We start from the raw sequence: 26,355 nt of genomic DNA on the forward strand, positions 1-26,355 counted from the left end.
GACCACCCGTAGCTGGGATTCCCCGGCCAGCTTGACCGCCAACAGCCATTAAAAAGGGCGTAATTGATTTTGCAGTGCTTAAAATGCCATAAAAATGCACAAATCTCGCATTACAAACAATAAAAGGCGGCCAACGGGAATCGAGACAAGAACGATGGTGGGAGGTAAATGGCGGAAGTTGGACAGCCGGGTTCAGAAAAGGGCGAGGAGACCATGGAAAAGCGGTCCTAAAAGCTACGCACACACACGCGCGCTTAGGTTGGTGGAAATTAAACGCAGCTGTAAAGCACACACAAACAAATGTGTGGAAAATAATGGAGAGCGCAGCGGGAAAGCAAATGGCAAAGCGGCCAACTCGCAACTGCCAACTGCAGTTAATTGAATTTGCTGAGCGGGAGGTGAAAGGTGGGGGCCGGGAGGTTGGCGGAAAATGGAGCGTTTCCCATGCCGAGGCTTATACTCTATTTGCAAACAATTTCCGTTGCCACGGCGAAAAGCAGCTGCCGGCTGAGCTATACATTGTGATATTTTATGTTTATATCATATTTTATGTAGGAAATTTCCGGGCGTCAGGCAGCTTTCATCATTAAAGGTCATAACATTTTTATTCTCTATTTACTTTCATATAATTTAAAAACCATTTCATTCTGTATTAAAGCTTAGTGAATTTATATCGATTTTCCATATTTGTTTATTCATCCATATTATCCATTTATTTTCCATATTTAAAAAATAAAGAAAACAAAGCAAAAGTAGAAGTGCAGTGCAATGGAAAAGCATTGTATACAAAAACGAATTAATTGAACTTTAGCTGAATGGAATTGCCAAACATTTTATTTATTGGTGCACATTAATTGAACTTGTCAATTTTGAATGATTAAGCAACCTTTTAAAAACTTTTTTAATAGAAATTAATGTATTTTTGTGTTTTTTACCCTACAAACACATTTTAATAACTAAAATTAAAGATTATTAAATTGTAAGCCAAACAACAAGACTTAATATTTTAAGAAATTAACTTAAAGAACTCTTATTACAACCGACTTCAAGCACACAAAATGATGTGAATGTATACTGATCTATGAATATTAAATGTTAATTTCGTAAACTAATTTCGACACTTATAAGATGCTATCTGCAAATATTAGCTAAAACTAAGCTACAGAGGATTTCTTTCTTTTACAAATGAAATCCAACAGGCTGCTCTTGTCCAGTGTCATAGTGTCACACTTTGATATACTCTTTCTGAAAGGTAGGCACCCTTGCTAAACACATATGAGGCATTCTAGCTCTGTGCCTTGCCATTGTCTAATTACAAAAGATAAACCACAAAAGATACGATGCGAAGCGAAAATCAAATTAACGACGCTCCCACACGCACACAAATGCAATTAGCAGATCTGGGAAAAGAGTGTGAAGGACGAGGAAGGATGTGGGTCCTGGTGGAGGTGGCTTTATAGGTAGATGGTGCGCTAAACATCGACGATGAGAGCCAGCTGCCATGAGACTGGTCTATTAAAAAGTTTGCCGCTGAACTTTTTAGCTTTCATCGGGGTCGCCCGTTGCCCATTAATAATTTAAAGCCAAGTTGGAGCACGAAAAGTGCAGCGTTTGCATGTCTGCAACATTTCATCATCCCCTGGATTTACCGTTTCGTTTGTATTGGGAAAAGTTTTAATCAGGAATTGTGTTAATTGAAAATGCAATTTATTATTGCAAAATTAATTAATGCGAATCGACAACGAGGACCCTTTCTATGATGCTGATGATTGGATCGTATTGGACTAATGATTATTACAGTCATTAATTTTAATTGCATTACAAAACTGCACTTAACCAACATTTAAATTATCATTGGTGATTCCGTATTAATTACATCAATTAAGTAGCAATGTTTGATAAATGTACTTTGATCATTTGGAATTGAAACTAATATATTTAGACTTGTGCTTTAATTGGGGTTGCCATATATAGTTAAGTTGGCGGTCTAAGAAGAGGTTAAACATGTTTACTTTGGTTTTGGAAACCTTAAAAAAGCTTGTTCAAATCTGTTTATTTTTTGTTCAAATATAATTGATACGTTCGAATAGTAAATAACATTTCAATAAAATAAAATATGGAGCGAAAAAATAAAAAAGGTATATGCCCCGGGTGAGGCTTGAACTCACGACCTTAAGATTATGAGACTTACGCGCTGCCAACTGCGCCACCGAGGCCTTGATCAGGTTTACGCAAGAACATCTTATCAGACAGGTAAGTGATCTAAATTTGGACTATGTGAACTGCATTAAATGCAGAGATAACATATCACTTCATATGTATGTATACACTAAAAAAAAGTTCCAGGAATTAACAAATAGTCCTTTCATCATTGACCCCCAATTTAAATATTTAATAGTTATCATCTCTTAATATAAAAATCAGGTCGATACTTTTTAACTTTGTTTTGCTTCATTTTAGTATACTTAACATGAATCATGCAATTTAATATAATTTTTTTTATTGAACTATGAAATTTGTTTGCACTATATATTTGTTTTATAAATTTGGAGCAATTTTCATATATTTAGAAATAACGTTTAAAAAAAAGAAATTAAAAAAAATTCGCAATTGAGTTTTTATATATCTTTTTTTTTACCGGTGTCTGGAAAAAAGGACTCATTCTTTTATATTCGCCTTGAACTAGGACTCACCTGTAATATACTTGTTTTGCCGACGCCAGTAGCCCCCAAAAATGCGGCTTTAAGGGGGCCCTGCAGCCATGGCGGCTCCGCACCACCCTCCAGAGTGATGCGCTATGCCGAAATGCACTTATTCTGTATATGAAGCTCCATTTCAATTGAGATCTTTGTTGTGTTCGCTGCTGCGGCTGTGGCTGCGATGGCGGTGGCTTTAGCTTTTGATCCTTTGGCTCCTGCTGTTGCTGCTGCTCCTGATTTGTTGTTGCCTGCTGCTGTCCTTGCACTATCACCGACATAATCAACGCTGCGTGTGCTACCGATCAATAGTTTCTTAGAGTTGGTTGGCGATATAGTACTACTCCACATTATATTATTATTATAATTGCTTATAGTATTATTGTTATTTTTCTGCTTGAACGACGCCAGCTTGACTGATTTTGCGGAACAAGTTTGGATAGAAGTAAAAGTCTTATGTTGAAGCAAAGCAGCAAGCTTTGAAATGATCGGGGGCAGAGTAGCAATTTAATTGGCAGCAGTTTTATGTCATTGCTAAATGTTTCATTTATATTTGCTGTAAGAGAAGAAAAGTAACCAGAAATTTTTTTAGAATTACAACTTTTTTATAAAATAATAATTTAAATCATTTTTATTGTATTGTCCGTTGCTATATTTTATTCCACATGAAGTCTGACTTCCAGGTTTTAGAGTTACGGTATTACATTAAAATAACCTCTAGTTTAGATCTTGTTGTTGTTTTTTTAGTATAGTATCACCAATATTTTGACCACGATAAGTAAACAGACAATACAAAAATTTAGAAATCTAAAAAAAAAATTAAATCGTTTTTTTTTTTAATTAAAATATTTAAGTCTATTTTAAGTATTCTTGGTTTATTTCTTACTTTTACAATAATTTAAAGTTGAAAAAGACGTCAGTTTTACAAAATTGGATTATCTTATAAACATTAATTTTGTTTTTATGAAACGCAAGATTGGTCGCAAAATTATAATTTAAATGGCGTTTGCCAACAGTGTGACAGCTACAATAAAATAAACACAAATCAATGGCAATGAAATAAATTGGAAAAGGACGGCTGTGCCCCAAAATGATTTCGTGCCAATCAGCTTGAATTCTACTGACTGAATTTATTGACTCGCCAGCGGATATTGCACATTGATTTCAGTTTAATAACATAAATATTGTTTGGGCCCTGCGCCCACCACCTTCCGAGTTTTTTTGTGTTTCTCCTCCGGGTCTCTTTGCATTGCCAATAATAAATTTCAAATTTCACATTTCACTTCCGCTGCACAACGGAAGTTGATTTCTGGCTCTCGTTTTCGCCAAGGGCGCATATTCTTAATGCCTATTTTTTGGAAAATGGGAAAAAGGCGCACAAAAAGAAAAAACATTAAGTGTGGCGTGATAAATTGTTGGCAATTCTGTGTTTCGTTTCAAGTATTTTTTTGGTAGAGACCGAAAAGTGTGCTTGTATATTACACGAGAACAGATTTATAATTAGAAAAGTTTCAAAAAATTAGATTGGGCGTTGATTAACGCTTCGTTTATATTTTAAATGGTTGTTAAAGTTTTTTTAAATTACTCGGAAGCCATTTTCGGGTTTTTGAGCATTCGCACCCACAACATTTAGGCGTTTTGCGCCTATTCTTAATTAGTTAGACATCTGCCAACAGCTTCATCTATCATCCATCATCAATCCACTCATCATCCCCGCCTAGCAGGGAACTTAATAAATTTAATAACCGCAAAATGTGTGGAGACAGGGTGCTAGAAATGCCAGGCAGCCATCACATCGTCGGCGTATTTATAGCCCACATCTTCATCAGCATCCGCCCAACGCCCACGTCCTTCGGCAAGTCTCTTCCTAGTCACCTACCAAAAATTCATGCGTCATCGAGACGACGCCCACACTTAACTGGGAACGCCTTGTAAGGATGCCAGGAGCAGGACGAGGCGGTTGATTTGATTTGATCAGATATGATTGAGAGCGGCCGCCAAGGGCACGGCTTAAACGGCGCCCAAACACAGGGAACCCGCTGAAACAGCACGGCCTATCGTGAGTCACTCCAAGACAGTAAAGCGTTTTAGAATCGAACACCTTGTACCCTATATTGACACGGGTTGTCTCCTAATAACAAAACGGAAATAAACGTAAAAAAACAAACAAACCTGCACACCATTAACCCCTTTCATTCAAATTGGTTCCAATATAATAATGTTAGATTGGATTTACAAAAGCCAAGTTAAAATTGAATTATATAAAAAATAATCAATTTCAAATTGTACTATTTTCTTATAAAAATAATAATTACCATTATATTTACCGATAAAAGTATTTATGTTATGAAAGAACTGTAAAATTGTTTTTAATAACTAAAAACTTTCCCTGGATTAGCCTTAACGTATACTTTCTTTAAAGAAAAAGCCTAGATGTTCTTGCAAGGATTGGCATCCCTTAAACTACTTGTAAATTTGCATATCCCCTCGTAAATCGGAAAGTAACTTTCCAATCGAACGCCTAGTTCATGACGGCGGCCCTAGCACTTTGATTAGGTTCTGGGGGGCGAAGTAAATTTAATTTGGAAAACAACACATTTGGTCGGGCATGTTATGGCATTCGAAACGGTGTGGGCTTTGTGCCTTTTGTCTCCGTCCTCAAGACCGAATTCATACGCCCCGTGGCCCAGTTGATTGATACGCGTTCTGCGCACAGCGAAGTACGTAAACAAGTGCCCGAGGCTGAGGTGGATGTTTGGGCCGAGGTGTGTGGGTGTGGCCCGGAGACACAAATCCTGGCAATTGAAAACTTTCCACTTTTGGCAACACTCCAAGGCTGAGGCCTCAGACCCGGTATCAAAGCCAGACAATTGTAGCCCGGTTATTGTGTGTATTTCTGCTGTGTATATTGTAATGCTTTTATTTGCCCACCCACTCGAGCCTGTTCCAGCGATTTTTATGCTGACAGGCTCACGCAACCTGTTCGCCTCGAGTTTCCCGACTTTTCCGGGTCCGAGTTCGACTCGACTTCCGACCACTTCCTGGCCTCCTCCCTCGCTTTTGTTTTAAGCCCACTTCCACTCTGTCCTTTCTTTGTGCTCAGTGCTTTTTATGCTACGTGCCACTAAAATTTTATTGGTTTATTTATTGTTTCTCGAGCTACTTGCTACAGTTGTTTCGCCGTCGTTCCTGGACTTCTCCTTTTGTATGCTCTGAATTAAGCGTTAGCAGTAGACAATCAATTACAAGTTTTAGCCATTTTAATAGCGGGCTTCAAGCCTCAGTTTTTCAATGAGCCCTAAACTTTGCTACGAAGAACAATAAAATAAGGGACTTGCCAAGGAGGGACCTAGCCAGCAAATAAAAAATATGCAGGGACATCGCCTAGATCCCTTTTCCGACAACTATTTGGGGCAACATCCTGCAACATTGGGCGAATGAGGAATAGCAACCAGCAAAAAGAGGGTCCAGGAAGGTCGCGTAAATCTGCATATGTGGGCGTGTCCTGTAGACAGCCGGAAATGAAATGTGTGACACTCGATGGCAGCGAATGGCAGTTCTAGGCGGATATTGATTTCGGTGTGTGTACACGAACTGTGTCAAGAATAGGAAACATTTACCTTCATGTCGTCTCATGGAAAACGGAAGATTGAGCTCCATGCTGAATATAATGTCAAATCAACGTTTTCACCGAGCTCAACGTGTTTGGATCGGGATTTTATAATGTTGAATACAATTTTTACAAGCACTGAAGGAATGCAGTTGAATTTGTGAACCATCTTCGACCATCTTCGAAATTCAAGAAAGTAATAACAAGATAATTTTAAAAGGCGCTTTGAAAATAACATAAAGTACGAAACATATGTTTTAACTTAAAATTTTACATACACACAGTATCATTTCAATTCAATTTCTGTAAATAAATTAATTTTAATTTATGCAATTTGCGATTTTGGGTTACAAACTGTAAGAGCTTTAATGGGTTCTTTGTATCGTGTTATTGAATTTAGTACTTTAGTATATTTTGATATCATTAGAAAGCTTAGCTTGTATTGCTAAGCGTTATCATAAATGTTTTAAAGACATCCGACCTTTATGTTTATGTTTTTAATTATTACAAATGAACAGAACGCTGTGTCACTAATTGAAACTACAGTCTACCTTCGGTAACAAGACTATAATGGATTGCCTTCCCTTTTTTAATTAACAGCACTGGGTTCCATCCTGCCGTTGGGTGCCTAATCCATTCAAAACTAGCAAAACAAAGCAATTTGCGCCCTAAGCTCCAACATTAATTCAAATTATGACGAGAATAAAGCAAAACAGGTCGTTTAATCAAAATGCTTAAGTAATTCCGTGGCAAGGGATGGAGGAGCAGAAAGCACAGCGATGACTCGACTCCCTGGAAAGACACTACACTTTATGTCATTTGCATTTTAAGCACCCAGTTCCAATCCCCCGCCCTTTGTCACGTTTTACCCGCAAGTTTCTGTCGCAGCCTCAGTGCGTATTTCATACAAGCTAATTTTTTTACGATTATATGCGCTTAATAAACGCCATCGCCCGTGGAGCTGCTATGAGGGATATCAAGGAATCTGCGCCCGGATTCTCGGCAGCTGGGTTCCATCCCCATCCCTTGATCCACACCCCCTCCCCAGTCACGTGCTGTGCCCACTGCTTAGCCCGGGCATTATCTAAGCCAGCGCAGCGGAAGCAATGGCAACGCCATCATCACCAACACCACCATAACGAAGAGCACAGCGGAAGTTCCTTCACACATACACACACTCGGGACCCACACATACACATGCTGGGGGCAAGGAAAGCAGATAGTGCCAACTCTTTCTGATTTGGATTTCTCCTTTGTTACGTGTGTCCACACTGGTTAACACGGATTACTTGACTGGAATTCCAATGAGAAGTTTCGCACTTCAAGGAGTTATAAAGGGAACCATTGAATTTTATTATTTCAAAATGTATATTTCTTTAATAACAGAAAAGGCCTAAAGTACTCCATGATCGATTGATTTGGAATACCTTTAAAAAAGATTAAGATAGTTGGAAAGCCAAGCAAATGGTGCCTATTTCTTTTTGTTTGACCTTACATAGGCTCATCGGGACTTTTATTTGACAGGAGTGTTAATGATAAGATGTTTCATTTATGCTTTCCTAGATGGTTCATTATATTTAATAATTAATAATAATATAGATTACTCAAAGTTCAACTTAGATCTTAGTTCTGGTTTTAATTGGTCGTATTTTCTATACCATGACTTAAAAATGTTGTTTAATTGAACAAATCTTGACTGTATTAGTTTTGCTTAATATTCATAATCTTTAATATAATACTGATGTTTTCCAATCTCTATTACTAACTAAGAAGCCCTCGTTTTTTTTAAACTTTATTCAAGAACTCGAAGTTATTGATTAAACTCGAGATTACACGTTGGTTGTATATTTTAAATTTCTTCTATAACACAACGTTTTTCACTAAGCTTTCATCACACTTTCACTCATTGGGGACTGAACCTGCACATGACCTCTGAAACTCCTCTATATAAAGATCAGAGAAGCTGTGCGATTTGGGAGTTGCTAAACTTAATTGGTTTTAGTTACATATTCGAGAACTTTGACTTTAATAGCTCTTTGTTTTCCAAAGAAGTAGTTTTAGCTCTGAATACATTTTCAACTCTTTTGAGAATGTGTAATTGCCAGAGTTTTACTACATTTTCTTTAATGTCTTTGCTATTGTACACCAGGGACCTGCTAAATTTCTGACCATCTACATTCGCTTTCGTTTTTAGGGGCCCCTGGTGTATCTTTCCTGTATCTTTTCCTGGTAGCATATTTGCCATGGCCTCCGTGAAAACACTTGAGCACTGTCAATGTGTTTGGATTTCGGTGATTTTGGTTTGCACGTGTAATAAGAGCTCTCTAACACAGGGCATTCGTCCGGGGTTGGGAGGCAACTACAGTTTTCCGCCGATTGACTTCCTTTTGCATATATTTATCCCGGCGTCCTTGTGAGGTGGCTTCTGTCGCCGTAAGAGCGCGTTTTGAGTCTTCAGCAAATATGCGAGTGCTTGGCAGGGCTTACCGCCATGGAGATGTGCCCGTACACCCACCCACCCAATGCCCCGCCCATCTTAAGCTCTTCTCGGATTCATTTTCCTCCTTCGGTTAGCTGGGTGGGAGAACTTAACACTGTCCGATTCGGACTGAACTTCTGCTCGAAGTGCACCGCCAAATGGATTCGCATTCGGTTTACTTTTCCACCTCCTCTTGGTTTGGGGAAAAACTTTTTCAATATTTCAAGAGATTCCGTGTTTTATTTATTCCCTCTCCTTCGCTGCTGCAGCTTTATATAATTGAGTGGAAGGAAGCAGCTTTAACCGCACGAGTTAACCGTGAAGAGGCGGTGGCTAAGGGAAGTCGAGGATTCGGTTGCAAAGGGATTTTGAATAGAAGCTCTTCGATTCCGAAGCGGAGCTAAGAGAATCCTTTAAATATTTTCTATTATTGCTGCTGATTAGGAATGCTGACAATTACTTTTCAGCATTGTATAATTATCTGATTTCCATTTGAGAGAAGGGTAAGCCTTATGAATAGCTTACATTTAAATGTTGAGGTTTTAGTGACCTGGCAAGCTCTAGGTCAAGATAATTTCAGTGGAAAGTAACGTTTAGTTTTTGGGAGAAAATGTTTTTACGAGCTCTTGAAAGGCAGGCGAAAACTTTCGTGTGGTTGCTGTGTTTACTTATTTTTGAGTATTGCTGACTTGCTAAGCTTATTAAAACGTAATTTTATTCGATTGCAAACACCATGACGAACCGTAAACTACTTACCTTCGTTTAATCAAGGTTATTTAATTAAAGTCAGTACACGTCTTGTCCTCGAACATTAAATGATGTTGCAAAAAATAAAATGAAACTTGACAAATGGGCCTGTACAGTACTGATCTGCCTATGTATTTCAGTCTTCAAACAGGCGATAGGTGAACAAAAAGACGAATGTTGTTCGATATGGGAACTTGTTTTGGGTTGGTGTGCAACAGCCATCTCATCATCAATGCACTCTATTCTATGCACTCTTTGCATAAACCGAATAAAAACTATCAAACTTTCATACGGAAATAACTGGAACTGATGATTGCACTCTTTTGAAAATTGTTTTTCAATGCATTCTATTCTGTGTGAACAAGCGAATATTTGTTGTGTTTTCCCAATAACTCAAAACTAGAGTTCGCCAGAAAGTTGACTTTTAAAATTAAATAAGTCTTAAAGCAACTCAATTACGTAACATTAATTTCTATTACAACATTTATTATTTTATTATTAGTTATTTGCATATTAGTTAAATGGCTTTTCTAGAAGGGTTCTAGTTTCGAATTAGTTCAGTTGAACGATTATTAAATTTCGACTCTCTAACAATTGTTATCGTGACTATTAACATTAATAATCAAACAATAGGTATTATTCCCTAATTAAGCATAATTTAGTAACTGCAATTAGCGCTTGGAACTTGGAAGATAATAATTCCATTGCTTTACACCATGAACATGTGCCTCGCAAACATCGAGATGGCAGAACGTGCTGGCATCATCATAAGGATGTTGGAACAGCAATTGCAGATCATAAAACCTGCTCCTGCCTGCGCACCAGGGACCTACTGTGGATGGCCCCAAAAGGATGTTGACAAGTGGGCACATGTGGACGTGAGATCCGAGTAAAAGGCTCAATTCTCGCCTAGGACACGCACCGGAAAAATCAAATGGAAAAAGGGGGGTCGGAGTCGTAGGCGGCAGAAATCAGCAGAGAGTTTCCACGTTGATGAGCCGGATTCATTTCGGTTGCGTGCCAAAGTCAACGGAAGGTGCGAATTGGGGGTGTCACATCTGGGTTCGCGTGGGAGGGGCGGCGTTTTCTGGCCGCAGAATGGGAGGCGGGCAGGAAGCAATCCGAAACTTACAGTTGACATGAAGGACATCATTAGCAGGAGCAGGAGCAGGAGCCCGCTCCTTGCCCTAACAGGCAGCTGTCATTTGGCTCGGAAATTACGCATATCCTTTGAGAAATTGTAGCGGAAAACGAAATAATGAACTCAAAGTCCCAGTTGCAAAGTTTGCCGAACTGAGTCGGGCTGACAAACTATGGCCAACACTTGAGGATTGTGAGTTGTGTACACCGGAATGACAGACTTGGCACTAAGTGGGTGAGTGTGTCCTGGATGGGCCAGGAATGTCTCGGGATTAGCCTGACCCATGTTGGTTAGACGCAAGCAGGATTTGGCTAATGTCATCAAATGACATGTCACTCAATCGAGGGAAAGCTGAGGGAATCCCGATAGCGCCGCATATCCTTGCCTCTGACAAGCGAGGAAGGACGACTCGACGATATAAGCTTATGCAAAATTAAATCATTAAAATGCAAGACAGATGAAATTTTCTTAAACTGTTTTGCGCACGAGTTGATGCCAAGTCACACATGCCAATGCAAACACACGCCCACACACACACACACACACACAGACACGCCCAATGTCCTTAAACACACACTCTCACATCCTGCGTGCTTGTGCCTAAGTAGATATTTCATCGGATTTTCACAGCAGCTGAGATAAAAAAGGAAGTACAGGAAGCAGGGGCAAAGCGTTCGAGGCAGCAAAAAATTTAAAACGCTTTGGCATTGCAGGGGAGCAGGACGGCAAAAGAGCCGGGATAAGTTCCCCTTGTTAATGGCTGGGGTCATGTTTTGACCTGGTTGACATAAAAGCAGCAGGCAGGAATAACAAAAACATCGCCAGTCACATGTGTAAACGCGTGAGACATTAAAATTAAAGCTAGCCCAGGCGAGATGGAAGTTGTTGCGTAAAAGTTGAGGGTGAGGAAATCAGTATACTCTTAGGTGGTTAAGAAGACTTCTTAAATATGCAGATAAATGGTATCAAATTAGTCAGGGAAGACAGCATATATTCCCCCACAAAAAACTATGAATTAGTGTGACTGTGTGTGTAATTATTTCTTTCAATAAAATATTGTATTTATTCATATGTTATGTATGTTATATTTAACTACTTTTTAACTTCTTATTTAAGCATAAAATCTATTTTAATTTAAATACCCCTTAAATAATTGTATCTAATTTTCTTATTGAAATAGACCACTCTTAAATGAATTATAAAATTAAATCCATTTAATGTAAGTCTCAGGAGCTAATATTGATTTCCATTTGAGTACAAGCTTCTGCTGCACGTTATTAATGGTGGGATTTTGGGATATTAATAGGGGGATATCGAAGAGACGCCACCCTCCCGAATTTATTTTGCGGCAAGCGTATGCTAAATGTCTGTTTTTGTGTTCCACCCGGGCCTGAGATGTGTTTAACTTGTAAAGATGAGGGAGATTCCCATCACATCCCAGCTCGGGTTGCTCCATCCACCGCTCCCCGGGAACAAGTGAGTGTACGTGTTCCATCCGAAAGCCTAGACATCGCAAAGCCACGACTAGGCAGTTGAGAAATTAAATTCTAGTTACGCCCCTAGAATTTAAAAATAGCAAACAATCGGCGGGGTGGTATCGGGAATGGGTTTTGGGGATGAGTTGAAGGATACTTGGATGCGGTTCTTGAACGTGTTCAAATTGCCGAAACGCGGCGAAATTATGTTAATGGTGTATGTACGTGTCCCAGAGGCGGCCAACAAATTGAATATGTATTTAAGCTTTGAGCCGGGTAGGAGTCGGTTATCGGGAACACGTCATTGTTTAATCTATAATTTGGCATCTATATCTTCATTGTGCGGCGGCTGGGAGGTGGAAAAAAGCGAATTTCAACAATTTGGCATCTCATTGTTTGCCTTTGTCACTCTTACATTTTTCATGTCTCCGCTGGTGTTTGATGTATGTGTGTGGGGAAAAGGCTCGACTGCTTAACAATTCCTGTTCATCTTCTCTGTCACTTTTAATGAGTTTTTGTGCAAGAATTTTAGCCTCCTCCGCATTCCATCTGGAACTTGTTGGCAACAATGTCAGCGAAATTGTCGCCGCTTCTGATAATCAGGCGAACGCCCATCGAAGTGGGCGAGGGCGAGGGCGTGGCCATGACGCATTGTCACGATGATTATAATTTCCATTAAGGCAATTTTGTAGGGCTGCCGTTGGAGTGAGCTCAGCAAGTCATATTGAACTAATTTGCATTACAAGGCGAGAAGCCGAAAGTGCGGGAAGTCAAGTTCAGCGGAGAAGAAGAATTATGACAATGAGAGTGAAAGGAAAGAGTCATACATTTTTAAATTCACTTTAGGTCTTAAAAACCGTACTACCCTGTAGATTTTACATAGGGTAAGTTACAAAATGTTACTGTCTTAAGTCCTAAAAACCGTACTACCCTGTAGTAAATATTACTGTCTAACATAAGATTTCACATCTGACATTTATAAATGAAGGATATTTATAGATTCACTTGGACCCCCAGGCCACTTCCATTGTTGACAAATCAAACTGCAAACTTTTCAACACTTCCGAAAAGGCGCTTACAGATGAATCGAGCAAAAGCAAGACAGCATCCCGAAGCTCCCGACATCACGTCACACATACGCCATGTGGCCGCACAACTCCAGCTGGCTGGCAAACCAGCGTGTATGTAAATGATTTAGCTGCCCAAAAAGTTTTGAAGCTTCGGCAAAACAACAAACGAACAAGCGAAAACTATGAAATATGCGAAGCATGTGCCGACAATTTGGCCATAACCTTTGACAAGCCATCAAATAGGATTAGGAGGGCGTGGCCAAGGAAGGGATAAGTTTTGACGGGACTTTTGTTTTCAATTGCCGAGGCAGGAATGTGAAAAACGAGACTTTGATGGGACCAGGTCGGAACCACCCGCAAATAAAAAACAAGATGCGGTAAATAGCAAATTAGAGATTGGGTTGGGGCATGTTCCTACCAAAAGTGCGCAGTCACTTTAAATGGCTAATCATTCCAAGCTTTATGGAGAACTTTTCCAACATTCTATGTTAGAAAAGAGTGAATGGTGATGTAGGGTGGATTGGATAGTTATAACATTGCTTTTTATTGCTGCTAGCTGCTGTGGCAGTATTTTAATTAAAATTAATGCGCCATAAGCTTTAAATTAATGCCACTTCTTCGTCCTAGAGCCTCTTGCAAAGCAGCCATAAAAGGAGCATTATTGCATGCGTGTGGGTGGTCTTTGGTGGGCATGTGGCTATGAAGCTATAACTGCCAGACGTGGACAGGGAGATACCCATATAGTCGGGACTAATGTGGCTTTGTTGGGCTCTGCCATCCGCCCATTGTACCCATTCGCATGGCATAAATAAGGGCTTAAGGCCGGATCCACGCATTTAGTTGTCTGGATTGTCGCTACTAAAGGCCCCCACAGAACCTTTCCCGAAATTTACGGAAGTAAATTCAACATCACAATTTGTTTGGGTGGCCAATTAGTTTTCTTTATTGCAGTTTATAAGCGGACATATATTAAGACCCACAATTCCCACAATTTAAAATGGAAGAGGAAAGAATAATTTTTCTGAAACCGTTGGACATTTTCCGGTTTGGTTTGGTACAAGCGGTTTTTTTCTAAGATTCAAATATTTCCCCAAAAAGTCACATACCGTAGACTAGAGCAAGAATATACAACGAAATTGCAAATAAAAGTACTTAGCCGAAGTTCAGATATACTTTATTCACACAAAAATAAATCAGCATTTGAAACAAAATCTGAACCCATTTGTGCTCAGTATAATTATATTTACCATAACTTTTCTGTAAATGACAACTGTGCCTAGTATGCAAAACAATTTTGCCATTTCAACTTTTGCATTATGCGTAGTTTCCATTTCACATACTGCTTACCAAACATTTTTGGAATGTATGTAAATCCACTCACAAAACAGGCCATGTAATTGAATTATGGATGTTTACAATCGGTATGTCCATAAATTTAATCAACTCAAAAGCATGCCAGTAATATATAATAGTTAATATAGAAAGAGCTGAAAAGCACCAAATGTGAAATATTTCGGACGAAAAAATGATAAAGGGAGTATGTTTTGTTTTTAAAAATGGTGAAAAAAGCAAATAACAGATTGGAGGCAACATTGGCGGGTCAAATTCACTAATTGAAAGTGCAGTTTGCAAAGCCCAAACGGCAAGTATTCCATGCCCCAGTTTGAACAGACTGCCAAGCAATTCAAGTGAGTAGCAGCAACGTGATGGGTATGATGCCAAAGTCTGTGGTGGATGTGAAGATGATAGAGCCAGTCAAGTTACGTAATCAATTTAGTAAATTAATCCGGTTCGGTGTAGTACATCCTCACCACTGAACGTATGTGCGATGTCAGCGAGAATTTCGATTTGACAGACATATGGACATAGCTTCGACAGTTTCTCTACAGCTAATTGGAAAATAAGTGCCAACCAATGATCAGAAACCAAAAAGGCAGAAGGAAACTTGATGTGAAAACAATTTCAATTGAAGGGTGAAACAAAATGAAAATTTTCAAAATGACACTGAAGACGGGAAGTGAAGTTAGATTGACTTCTGTCTGCATTGATTAAATTTACTCTAGCTGACTAAATGCAACCAAATCTGTGCTAAATAATCAATAAAAACATATGTTTAAATAAGTGTAGGGAACTTTTCGTTATAATTTGCCTTTGAAATCTTCGAAAAATCAATCATACATAACATCATACTTATCAAAGGTGTCAGCTGTTGATCGCCAAAAACATTTCTCTTCCGCCAAGACGCATGGCAGAACCGGAAAAGGGGCGTGCCACTGACGAGAGGCGTTGCCAAGGCCGCCCCGATCCCAATCCCAATCCACCCAAAACCCTGATCCACAAGGAGCAAAACCATCCACCACAATCACACCGAAATGCACAGAAAAGCCACAGACGGGTGGGATCACACCGATCTTCGGACGAGCGGCCATCTCTGCCGGAAATCATAGTGGCGGGGAAGTACCGCCTGGTAAAGCGAATCGGAAACGGTTCCTTCGGCGAACTGTTCAGCGCCGAAGGACTCAAGTACGGCGAGCAGGTGGCCATAAAAGTGGAGAGCGCTGGGGTCAAGTATCCGATGCTGCCCCGCGAAGCGAAGATCTACGGGGTCCTGAGGGGCGGGGTGGGAATCCCCCACGTGCGGCACTACGGGACCGAGGGGGCCTACAATGTCATGGTAATGGATCTGCTGGGCCCCACCCTGGAGGACCTCCTGAACTTCTGCGCGCGCACCTTTAGCATGAAGACCACGCTGATGCTGGCCGATCAGATCCTGGCCCGCGTGGAGTACCTCCACCGCAAGTACTTCATCCACCGGGACATCAAGCCGGACAACTTCCTGATGGGCCTGGGCCGCCATCGCACCCAGGTCTTCATGATCGACTTCGGGCTGGCCAAGAAGTTCTACAGCCTGCGCTCGCAGCAGCACATCGGGTACTCGGATAACCGGAACCTGGTGGGCACGGCGCGGTATGCCAGTATCCGAGCCCACTATGCGGAGCAGGGGCGACGGGACGACCTGGAGTCCGTGGGCTACCTGCTGCTCTACTTTCGGCGGGGTCGCCTTCCGTGGCAGGGAATCCGGGCGCAGTCACATGCCCAGAAATACGAGAGGATAGCCGAGTCCAAGGCGAGTCTCCCACTGCAAACTCTTTGTTCTGGCTTTCCCACAGAGTTCTACCTGTACCTCAAGTACTGCCGCAGGCTGCCCTTCGACCAAAAGCCGGACTATGTGTATCTGCGCCAGCTTTTCAAGGTGCTCTTCCGAAACCAGATGATGTTGTACGACTTCTTGTACGACTGGGTCGCTTTGCAGAAGCAAACGGGTCAAAGGATCACGGAAAGGCAAACAAATGGGGATCGGCAAAGAGATATACATTTAGAGAGGGACAGGAATGGGAATCGAAATGAGAAATGGGTTGGGGAGCAGGCTCCTGATTCGGAAAGGAATCAAAATACAAATAGGGACAAGAGGCCGGAGCGAACTGGAAATACAATCAGGGAACGCGACCGGAATGGGAATCGAGGAAAAGACCGTAATCACGAGGACAAATCCCCAAAGAAGGAACGCAAGGCCTGCTCCTGCAGCTACCACCGGCACAAGAATCGCCTCCGAGATCGCCGGCTGGAGCTGCAGACCGAGCGGAGGCGGATTCATCCGGAGCAGCCCGAGAAATCCCACCGGATGCCGCCCTGCCCTTGATGCTACGCGTTGTATATGTCTCTGCGTGTTGTTAATTAACTGCCGAGCAACTATATTAAGCATGACTTACCCATTCACCAGTCCCAAATCCTTTGTTCGTCGAGTCAACGGTTCGGGTAATTGGCAAGTTTTGCCTGGGAAAAGAGAAGCCATCTGGCAACTTTGCAAACAATAAGGGCGGAACTTTGTGGGGCGTCCTGGAAGAGAAATCGATACCCTGGCATCTCAAAGGTGATGGAACAATTTCAGACGTTGCTAACAACGATATCTTATAAGAAAGTTAACAGGGACTTGGAAAAATTTAGTCATTTTAAAGTTCCTTTCCATATAATTATGTGAGATTAAAAAGTTTTTTATATTATATATTTTCACTGAGGTCTTATAAGAACACAATGTAAATTGTAAAATTTGTTCAACATATTACTATGACGACTAGAAGTCATGAAAGGTATTTTATTTAAAATCTAAATAGTTTATAATAGATTGTCTAACACAGAGATTTCCAAACAATATTTGTATTGTAATTTCGCATGGCAAAAGAATTTGGCTCTCTGTTTAAGAGCTATTCCCGATTACGAGTGGTAGTGGCAGATGACCAAGTTTTATGGGCAAGTGTAACAAGCACACACAGTCAGCCAGCTCATATGAGCCCTTTGTAGTAAGGATATTAATAAAGGGGTTAATTATTGGCCCGGCCAGGACACGTTACGAGATCCCCGACATGACTTGAGAAAGTGCGGCGGAGGAGGGCGAGTGTTGAGACCGGAGAGCATATAAAAGATTACCCCAGTGGCTTGGAAGGAAATAGGGTCAACGCAGCCGAGGAAAAGTAGTTTGCCCAGTCGCGCTGCAATAATGTGGACTGGAGCTCACCCACACGGACCCACACACATCCTCGCACTCCAAAGCAAACACAGATGGCGAATTAACTATTTGCTGGCCCAAAGCGATATTTGCCCACGGCCTCGAGTCCTGCGGCAATGATGATTTCGGGCTGGGCGTGAGGGTGCATAAATCTATAAATAACTTGCCTTACCCTGGCTTACACCGAAAGAAAAAACGGAACATAAAACCTATGTTTAGTAAGTAGTTTGTATTAACTTTATTCAACCGAGAACAGAGAAAATAGATGATTTAATTTTTTAATTTTGATCAGAAATTTATTGTTGTTTTTTTTGATCTTAGCGAATAGTCAAGAACAAAAGTATAAAATTTAATATCGTTTAAAAAACGATTTGATTTTAAAATCCTATTTACGACTAATTTGACCTCAACGCTATCATTTACACTTTTAACCAAAGGTCTTTAACTAAAGGTCGAAATCAGAAAAATGTTTTGTTTTCCAATTTAATCATAAAATCTAAATTTTAAAATATGTGTAAAAACTGAAACGCGTCATAATAACTTAAACTATTAAGTGTTATTCATAATTAAACTATTTTTCCAGTTACATACGAGTTAGTCTTTTTAGTTTCTAGCCTAAAAATACTCTTCATTTTTACCGCAGGCGAAAGTTTTTGCAGTGTACGTGGCTCAGACGATGCCACGCCCATTTAACATCCCAAGTTTTGGGATACGCGCGGAGTCTGGGGACTCGGGACTCCCACCCAAAACACTCTAGGCAACTTTCCTAAGAACTTGAATGCATGCCTAATGTCGGAAACCTCACACCACGAAAGGAGTACACACACATACCCGTGGCAGCCAAACCCACACTCATACGCGTTTTCATACACGTACACAACGCGCTGAAGCGTAAAAATATTTGCGGGCTTTTGGCTTTGGTTTTCTCTTTTTCCTTTTGGACCGCCGCATTTCAAATTAAGTTAATTTTTTTTCGCTGAACAAAATGGCTACAAATCTGTGTTTTATTTATAAGAGGCACTGGCCGAGTGGACAGACACATTATAGATGGCTGCGAACTCGGGCCGGGTCCAATGATGGGTGCTCGATGAACTTCGGTGACATTCAAATTGGGCAGTTAACGAAAATTGTGCAATTTGTGGGTCAATGCCAAGTGGCGATAGGAATCCGAATACCAAGTGGATGAGGACATGTGAGTGGGTCCGATGGGACCGTCACATTATGTATGAGTACCTTAACTTGAGACGACGGCAACGTTGCGTATTAGCAATATTGTCACTGTCGGGGAGATCATTATGTTGTTGTTATATGTTTTATTTGCTTAGGTAAGATGATGCTTTTATTGAGAACCTATTTAATAATATCACAGCTTAATAACTTTTTTCGAGTATTGTACCCGTTGTTGTGCAGATAAAAATTTTAAAAATGATTTTATTATAAGACCGATATTAAATATTAAAATTAGTTTTGTCTTTTTTTTAAATTTAAATTTAAATAATGTTAGTAAAATGTATATAAATTAGATAAGTTTATTCTGAATTCAAAGGAGAAACGTTCCAGCTTATTATAATTAAACAAATTTGCTAGTAAAAAGTGCAACTGCACACTTGGGGCCGACTCCTTGTCATTGGTGTTTGACAGTAATTAAAACAAACCCTTTTGTGTTAGATAACAAACACATATAAACGAATTAAAAAAGTCACACCTTCAACATATCAAAAAGGTTTTAAAACCAATGTATTTTTTTCTTTTAAGTTATACATCTAAAATCAGCAGAAAATTGATCCGTTTGTTGGATGTTTAATCTTTAAAGAACACGCTTTCTTTGTATGCTCACTTTGATTTAATATTGTATTGCATTAATTTTATAGAACCTCGACTCATTAAATAAGCCGCAAACGACGGACATTTATAACAATTATAATTTAATCAGCGTTTCAAACAACTAGCCCCACATTTCTGTTTGGAAATCGTTTTGCCTTGTGGCCAAAAATAAATTAGACGGCAAAGTAATTAAAAATGTTGCATGTGTGGCAAATATTAATTATGCAATGGTGAAATTCAAATGTATTGCTACATTGAAATCCTTTCATTAGAAATTGAGAAAACTGGCGCAACTGGTTGTTTCCCACTATTTTAATTTAAACTGTCGGTCGTTTATCGACACTTTATTTCTATAATAAAACAGACATAACAGTTCATAATTAAATTCACAGTTGAACTCTTTATCAAAAAAGAGTAAAACATTTAAAAGTGTATATATACTCTTATATTTAAAAGTAAGTAGTTTCTGCAAGCCGAATTTTTTATTTCCTTTTAGCTATAACAAAAAGTAAATACTTTATATCGATTTTTATAGAACAAAGAAGTTAAGTTCCAAGGCAGCCTTATGACAGAGTTCTTTGATTTTCGTATTTTTGAAAAATAGTTTTTGCAAAATATATTTTTAGTTATATGTGAAAAGGAACAAAGAAGTTTGGTCGGTTTTACTATTATCATCGTTTTCTTTTTCGGATCTTATTAATGTCAGTTCAATGATATGATATAGTCGTCTGATTTTTATAACTTTTATATATTCTGAATGTTTGTAATCAAATGAATAATACGTTTTTGCCCTCATAAATAATATATATTCATATAAGTATATCCCGAGGATCTGATCGGATAATTTTTTGTTGTCCGTAAACTAAGATTTAATAAACTAAATATACTATTCTAATTTAAAACAAAATAATCACTTTCATTCTAATATTTTCATATAAAACAAAAAAATTGTTTCATTCAAATATTTTATAAAGGTTTCAATTTCCTTTTCAAGCCGAATCCAAATTCACCAGCTAATGTATCTATATCAGACCCTATAATTCGCCTTTGGAACCATAAGGTTGTTCTGGTGCTCATAAATTATTCAATTGAAATATGTAAAGAATTCACAGTAAATTATTTACGCCAGAGCCCCAGTACACGGATATTTACTGGAACAGGACTGTGTACCATATACGGTCTGTGTACCATATACACTCGTTGGGACCCACTGATATCCTCTGAGGGGTCTCGGGCCCCATAAATTCAGCCATAAATTTGCCTTCGCTCACAAACAGGCACAAATGCAGAAATCACGGGCACACACGAGCACTCAAACTCACGCACTCTCTGTTGGCAAGTTTCATTGCATAACTTTGTGTGACTTTGTGGCTGAGTTTCGCAATGTACACTGGGCTAGTTATTTTATTTTTAGAGCCAATAAAAAATATTGATAAATATTTAACTAAAAGAAAAGCCAGGAATTAATCTTCTCATTAACAAACATTTGAAAGACTTATCTAAAACTTTAACTTAAAAATTTTCATTTTGGCAGATAAACAATTTTTTTATTTCCCAATATTCAATTTACTACATAGCAACAAAACAGGATGTATGCGTTCAATAAAAATAATATATATCATAAATTTACCTTTTATTAGAAATAAATAAAAAAATCCGGACATCCTGTGGTACAACAATATAGGTTTTTAGTATACTGAATGCCTTTTGCCTATTTTTTCAAAACCAACAAACTTTGAAACTTCTATTTTAGAAACGTAGTTTACAAATTTGCTTAAAGTTATGTCAAATCCAATCAATCTCGTCCTGTGGCGACCACTGTTGTATCGAGGGAGCTGCTGCGTGGTCAGCAGCAGATGTTCAGGGAGCTGCTGTTGCTGCAAATCAGTCAACATGGCAAATGATTACCCATGCCACGAGGCAAGTTGTGTCGATAAGCAGACGAAAGGCGGGGCACATGTGGCGTATGATTAATGCGTCTGCTACGCGCTTAATGCTCTTAAATACGCATAAATGATTGCAATGGCACTCATCCTGTTAATGCAGCTAAAATCGCATTACGTGCAATCGGGATCAACCGACGAACTGAGTTTCCAATTGAGTTGGGGCCAAGGCAGTGGTCGACGTCGACCCATTTATTTGATTAAGTGCATATGATTGTGTGGCGCTACGGCGAATCATGATTTGTGCTTGGCTTTCAAGGATCTACAAAAATCACATACGCAATAACGCAATCCCATAAATTATAGGAAAGCTTTTCAAAAGAGGACAATCTCTTAGGATAATTGACACTTAAACAAACTCATAATCAAAACATATATTAAGCAAGTGGCACAACTCTATATAACATATATTTTTAATGGTAGAAAACGGTTGTTTGTTATGTAATGTTAATTCGACTAAATCGGATTTTTTATGAACCAAGAAAATATTATTGGTTTAAACAAGATATAAAATCAACGCTTTCTTTTTTTTAGACTTACCATATTTGTTTGATTTTGCTTAAAATTCCTATTTAGGCATTTATGTAGGCAACATATTGGTTAAAAGAGTGCACAATTGTTATATTTTTCTTGTTGACAATAATTTTTTTTTTTGACAATCAACTTTTGTCGTAAAAGTGGATCTTGTCTTTTGTTAAATTAAAGCTTACACAGTTACTTAGCGAATTAAGTCAGTCAATAGATTTAATTTGCCACAGTTCCCCTATACCAAACTCAATTTACTAAGTACACAGCATTTTGGCTTTGTGTGGGCTTAACTTATTAGCTAATTAGTTAAATATTTGCGGTCTAATCACACAGTTAATATTCACTCCTAAATCATCACTAAGCCCGGTATCAAGTGGCCCAAAACACACAGCCGAACTTCCATTTGATTCGTTCAAGCGTCTTTGATTGATGCGCTAATTGAACATTTAGTCGCAAAGGCAAAGCAAATATTGATTTTATTGACACATCTATCAGGCTCATCGGCAGGCTACAACTACAATCACGGGGGACAAAAGTTTGTGTAAAGTTTCCATGTTGTTGTTAAGCTTGTTTCGCTTTATTTATTTATTTTACTCAGTGGCACCGCACTTTTTCCTCTTTGACAGTGGAAGAGGGACCGAGCATGTCGCGTGCTTAGTCCGGCCCGCTTCTTCCCACGAAATTGCCCCAATATGCGTCCGTCTATGTGTGTGTTTGCCAAAGGGCTTGGCCATTAAACCAATTTTCAGGCAAACAAAAAGTTGGCAAAAAGGGAAAGCCGACTAAAAAGGCAAGCGAAAACGGATTTTTTTGTTAACGCGGATGAAAAGGGTATCGGGAAACTGTTACATTTGTGAATGACTGAAAACGTTTGAAAACGTACATATTAACGTTTATAAATTGTATAACACTTTTAAATTAAAACTTGGAAACGATTTAAGCCATTTGATTTAATCGACAAATATTTTCCATTTTCATTTACAGATTTCATAATTTATTTGTTTTCAAAGACAATGTGTAAAACGATGCCTACGATTTACTTCTTAATTTTTTAAAGTTATTTTATTTCAATAAGTGTTTAGGACATTATTGTCTTGACCAGTTTAAAAACAGTTATTTTATAAAAATAAATAGTTTAAAAATTTATTGATTCTTAAGAAATACATCCAGACACAAAATGTGAGCCATTCTATTCTCTTTTTCTTAATCATAAATATGTGGAAGGGTAACCAAAGGTCTACCTAATTTATATTGCTTTACCATTGGCTAGGTCCATTTTTAAATTCGACGACAACAAAAAACTCTCTGTTTTGTTCTTATAGGGCTTCTTTTTCTACACCAAAGGATGACCCTTTTTAATTGCTGAAACATTTAGGCAGTTTTACTCCTTTTTATACTTGTGGGCCACGACCAAGCAAAATAAAGAGAAGGCGTAGCTAAAATTAGTTAAGTTTGAAGAGAAAAGAGTAATGGAAGTGCAGGTGTGAGTGAAGGGCGAAGGACCCTGTCATTTCCTTAAGCGGCTTTCGGACCTTTGTCCTGTTAATTGCCTTTGATTGCCATCCTAGCGATATCTTAGACAATTAATTCTCCTTCGATATTCATTTCGTTTTTCCTTTTCGGCGTTGTGTCTTAATTAAGAATTTTAAGTATTTGCTGGTAAGAAACTTTCTAACGACAGGTGTTGTAGGTTCCCAGCGCTTGCAATATTAATTCAAGGAAAGTTCAAATTTCGGACTCTAAGCTGTCGTGTGACGAGTTTTTATCAAGACATTGCATAAGATTTGGACACAATATCTTGTTTTAATAGTACTTTAAACTTATTATGAGGATGCGAAAACAGTTCTTAGTATGAAGAACACCATATTGTTAATGCAATACACACAATAACTTAAAGACAAAACCTTTGTATTTTAATCCAACTAAAAAGAATTCCACAACATTCGTTCTTTATCATATTGGACTTGCACAATTTTGTTTACAAGATAAAGTGTCTAAAAGGTGGGTTATGTATAATTAATCTTAATCTTAAGGCGTTAATTTCACCACCTTTTGGTGGTCAAATCAAATCAAAATGACATAAAAAGCTTTAGGTAAGTTTTACCGACTCTATCTGCTTGCATAATCCCAATAATGAGCTTAGCAACAAAACCCAAGCCCGGGTCAATTGCATTGAAATTGAACGCATTGAAACGGCTTAAATGTTCTACCATCCAAAGCTTCTAAGAGGCTTTGGTTTAGCATACAATGGCATTTGGATAACAATTATTTCACTCAATTCAGATGAGTTTTGTATGGCTGGAGCTTTTGCATACAAAGTATATAAGTACATAGAGGACTATGTAGTACCATTTTGAAAGTTTGAAGACAGCCGCTTTTCACTTAATTTAATGCACTTCTATTCGGTCCACTCCCCATTTGCAAATGTACTTTTTGGCTTGCCTCACAGTCGGCTTTTCCCCAAAATTGCCTGCCTCTTTGGGAATTAATAACACTAAAAGCTTCACCTGCCTTTAGCAAACAAGTGCGACAGTATAATTTCGAATGCAAATACAAGCGGAGGCACGGTCGCAAAGGATGCGACTTAAAAGGATACTGCAAACTGCTGAGTCAGCCATTTTGCATGTCTATATTAATTTTCAAGCTAGTGCACAATGAGAGGGACAAAGGACTCTGGCAAAAACTGTAATTTACGAGACAACAACAATTACAGAAATAAACATCCCTCAGACAGTTGCTCCTAAAGGGACTCAAAGGATGTTGGGGATCATAAAGAAGGGTCTGGGGATTTCAACGGGGTGGGGATGACTTCATTGGGAAATTCTTTATTGCTGGGCATGATGCCAAAGTCACACATAAGGGCCACGCTCGCAGATTCAGTTGAAACAAGAAAGACGTTGGTATCAGGACAGTTGCTAAATTAATTGCATATATTATTAGGTTTTTCCTGGCTGGTATTTGGAATACCGGTCTTTATATGTTTATGTTTTTACCAGATAAGCCTCCTCTATCATTAAAACTGTGACTATCACAGACCCTTGGCATTTACTAGGCGTAAGCAAAATGATAAATGCACTTGATTTTAAGTATGAGCAGAAGCCAACTACTTGGGCATAACACAATCCTGGAGCATATGCAGCCGTTCAAAAAAAGAAACCACACAGCTCTTTAGTTGTAAAGTCTTACCCAAATTATTATTGCATCTGGAGTCGCATGTGTGGGGGCTTCGTGTTTGAATTGTTTATCAAAAAGGCAAACTCAGAGCGTGTTTTTATTATATTTCATTCTCCTCGATGCGATTTCATCGGAAGGTTGTACAACTTTTGCTTAGAAAGTGCAGAAAACGAAACATTCGCAAATAACTTTCTAGTTTAGTTGGACAAGTTTCTTCTTTCAGGGAAACTTTTCGGTGTCCTGCAGCGTCGACAGGCTCCTGGAGAGCTTTCAAGAAGAAAATGTATAAATGCAGTTCATGGTGGATAAGATGGTTAGAGGCAAGCGAGAGCAGTTAAGCATTTAGTGCCATAATGGATTATACGAGAATGGAGCAGAACTTAAATTTAATTGCATTAAACTTATTGTTTGAGAAATGCCGTCGAGCCCTCATAAAATTCTTTAGTGAATTCATCATCACGAGCTCGCTACTTTTCCTTCAAATATAAATGCAAGGCACTCGCATGTGATTTGCAAGCTATTGAAGCTAATGAGTCCTGAACTAAAGTGCCCTTCCCGGGATTTGCAACATGACTGGAATATTATTAATAGTATTTCTGAAGCTGGGTCAAAAAAGGGTGAACTATACTCAAAGAGAAAAATATAGTTCTTCTTTTTAACAACTACACTGTGCTAAAAATTCGTCAAAATAGAGAAAGGCAAATGTACTTTCTGTTATTTTTGTTTTTAAATAACTTAAAAATAATGCCAAAAAAGCAGCATTTAAAATAAAGCAAACTTCATAGAATATAAATAAATGTTCATCTGTTTGCCATTCAATAGTAGAATATTTCGCGCCATAGTCAAATAAGAGTTAGACATTAAAGTTTACAGAAGAATTTGAGGTCGAATGGAGGCAAACCTGATTTCGAATTGGAAGCATAGCTTCTGTCAATTTCAGTTGGATTTGTGCCAAAGTTTTTGGTATTGAAATTCCTTCCAGCAATTAGAATTTTTGCCATGATTTCTCATGAAATTTTCCTACAAGGGAATCTGCATCTGGCAAGCAGTCTTACCAGCTTACCAACTTTCAATTAAAGGAGGCCAGAAGGAGAGGCCCCATCC

The 26,355-nt window shown here is 38.8% G+C and overlaps 2 protein-coding genes and 1 non-coding gene across 3 annotated transcripts in view; 1 reads left to right on the top strand and 2 right to left on the bottom strand.

Moving 5' to 3' along the window:
• LOC108037762 (ras-like protein family member 10B) overlaps positions 1–26,355 on the bottom strand; it is a 43,896-nt gene that overhangs the window by 14,493 nt on the left and 3,048 nt on the right. Inside the window, 1 exon segment of the mRNA XM_044457240.1 lies at positions 2,694–3,252. Within this exon segment, the coding sequence (XP_044313175.1) occupies positions 2,694–3,047 (354 nt within the window). The 5' untranslated portion in view covers positions 3,048–3,252.
• Positions 2,144–2,216, bottom strand: Trnam-cau. Its single transcript has one exon. It is a non-coding gene; the product is annotated as a tRNA-Met (tRNA).
• On the top strand, positions 15,424–17,127 carry LOC108037745 (casein kinase I). Its single transcript, XM_017114397.2, has one exon. It carries the CDS (start codon positions 15,464–15,466, stop codon positions 16,916–16,918), a length of 1,455 nt encoding a protein of 484 aa, XP_016969886.2. The 5' UTR covers positions 15,424–15,463; the 3' UTR covers positions 16,919–17,127.

This window comes from Drosophila rhopaloa, unplaced genomic scaffold (assembly GCF_018152115.1).
Source record: "Drosophila rhopaloa isolate 14029-0021.01 unplaced genomic scaffold, ASM1815211v1 contig_155, whole genome shotgun sequence".
Lineage (NCBI taxonomy): Eukaryota > Metazoa > Arthropoda > Insecta > Diptera > Drosophilidae > Drosophila > Drosophila rhopaloa.

What these genes read in the sequence shown, in the direction of transcription:
- LOC108037745 (XM_017114397.2), top strand. Translation starts at nt 15,464, where the DNA reads ATGGCAGAACCGGAAAAGGGGCGTGCCACTGACGAGAGGCGTTGCCAA.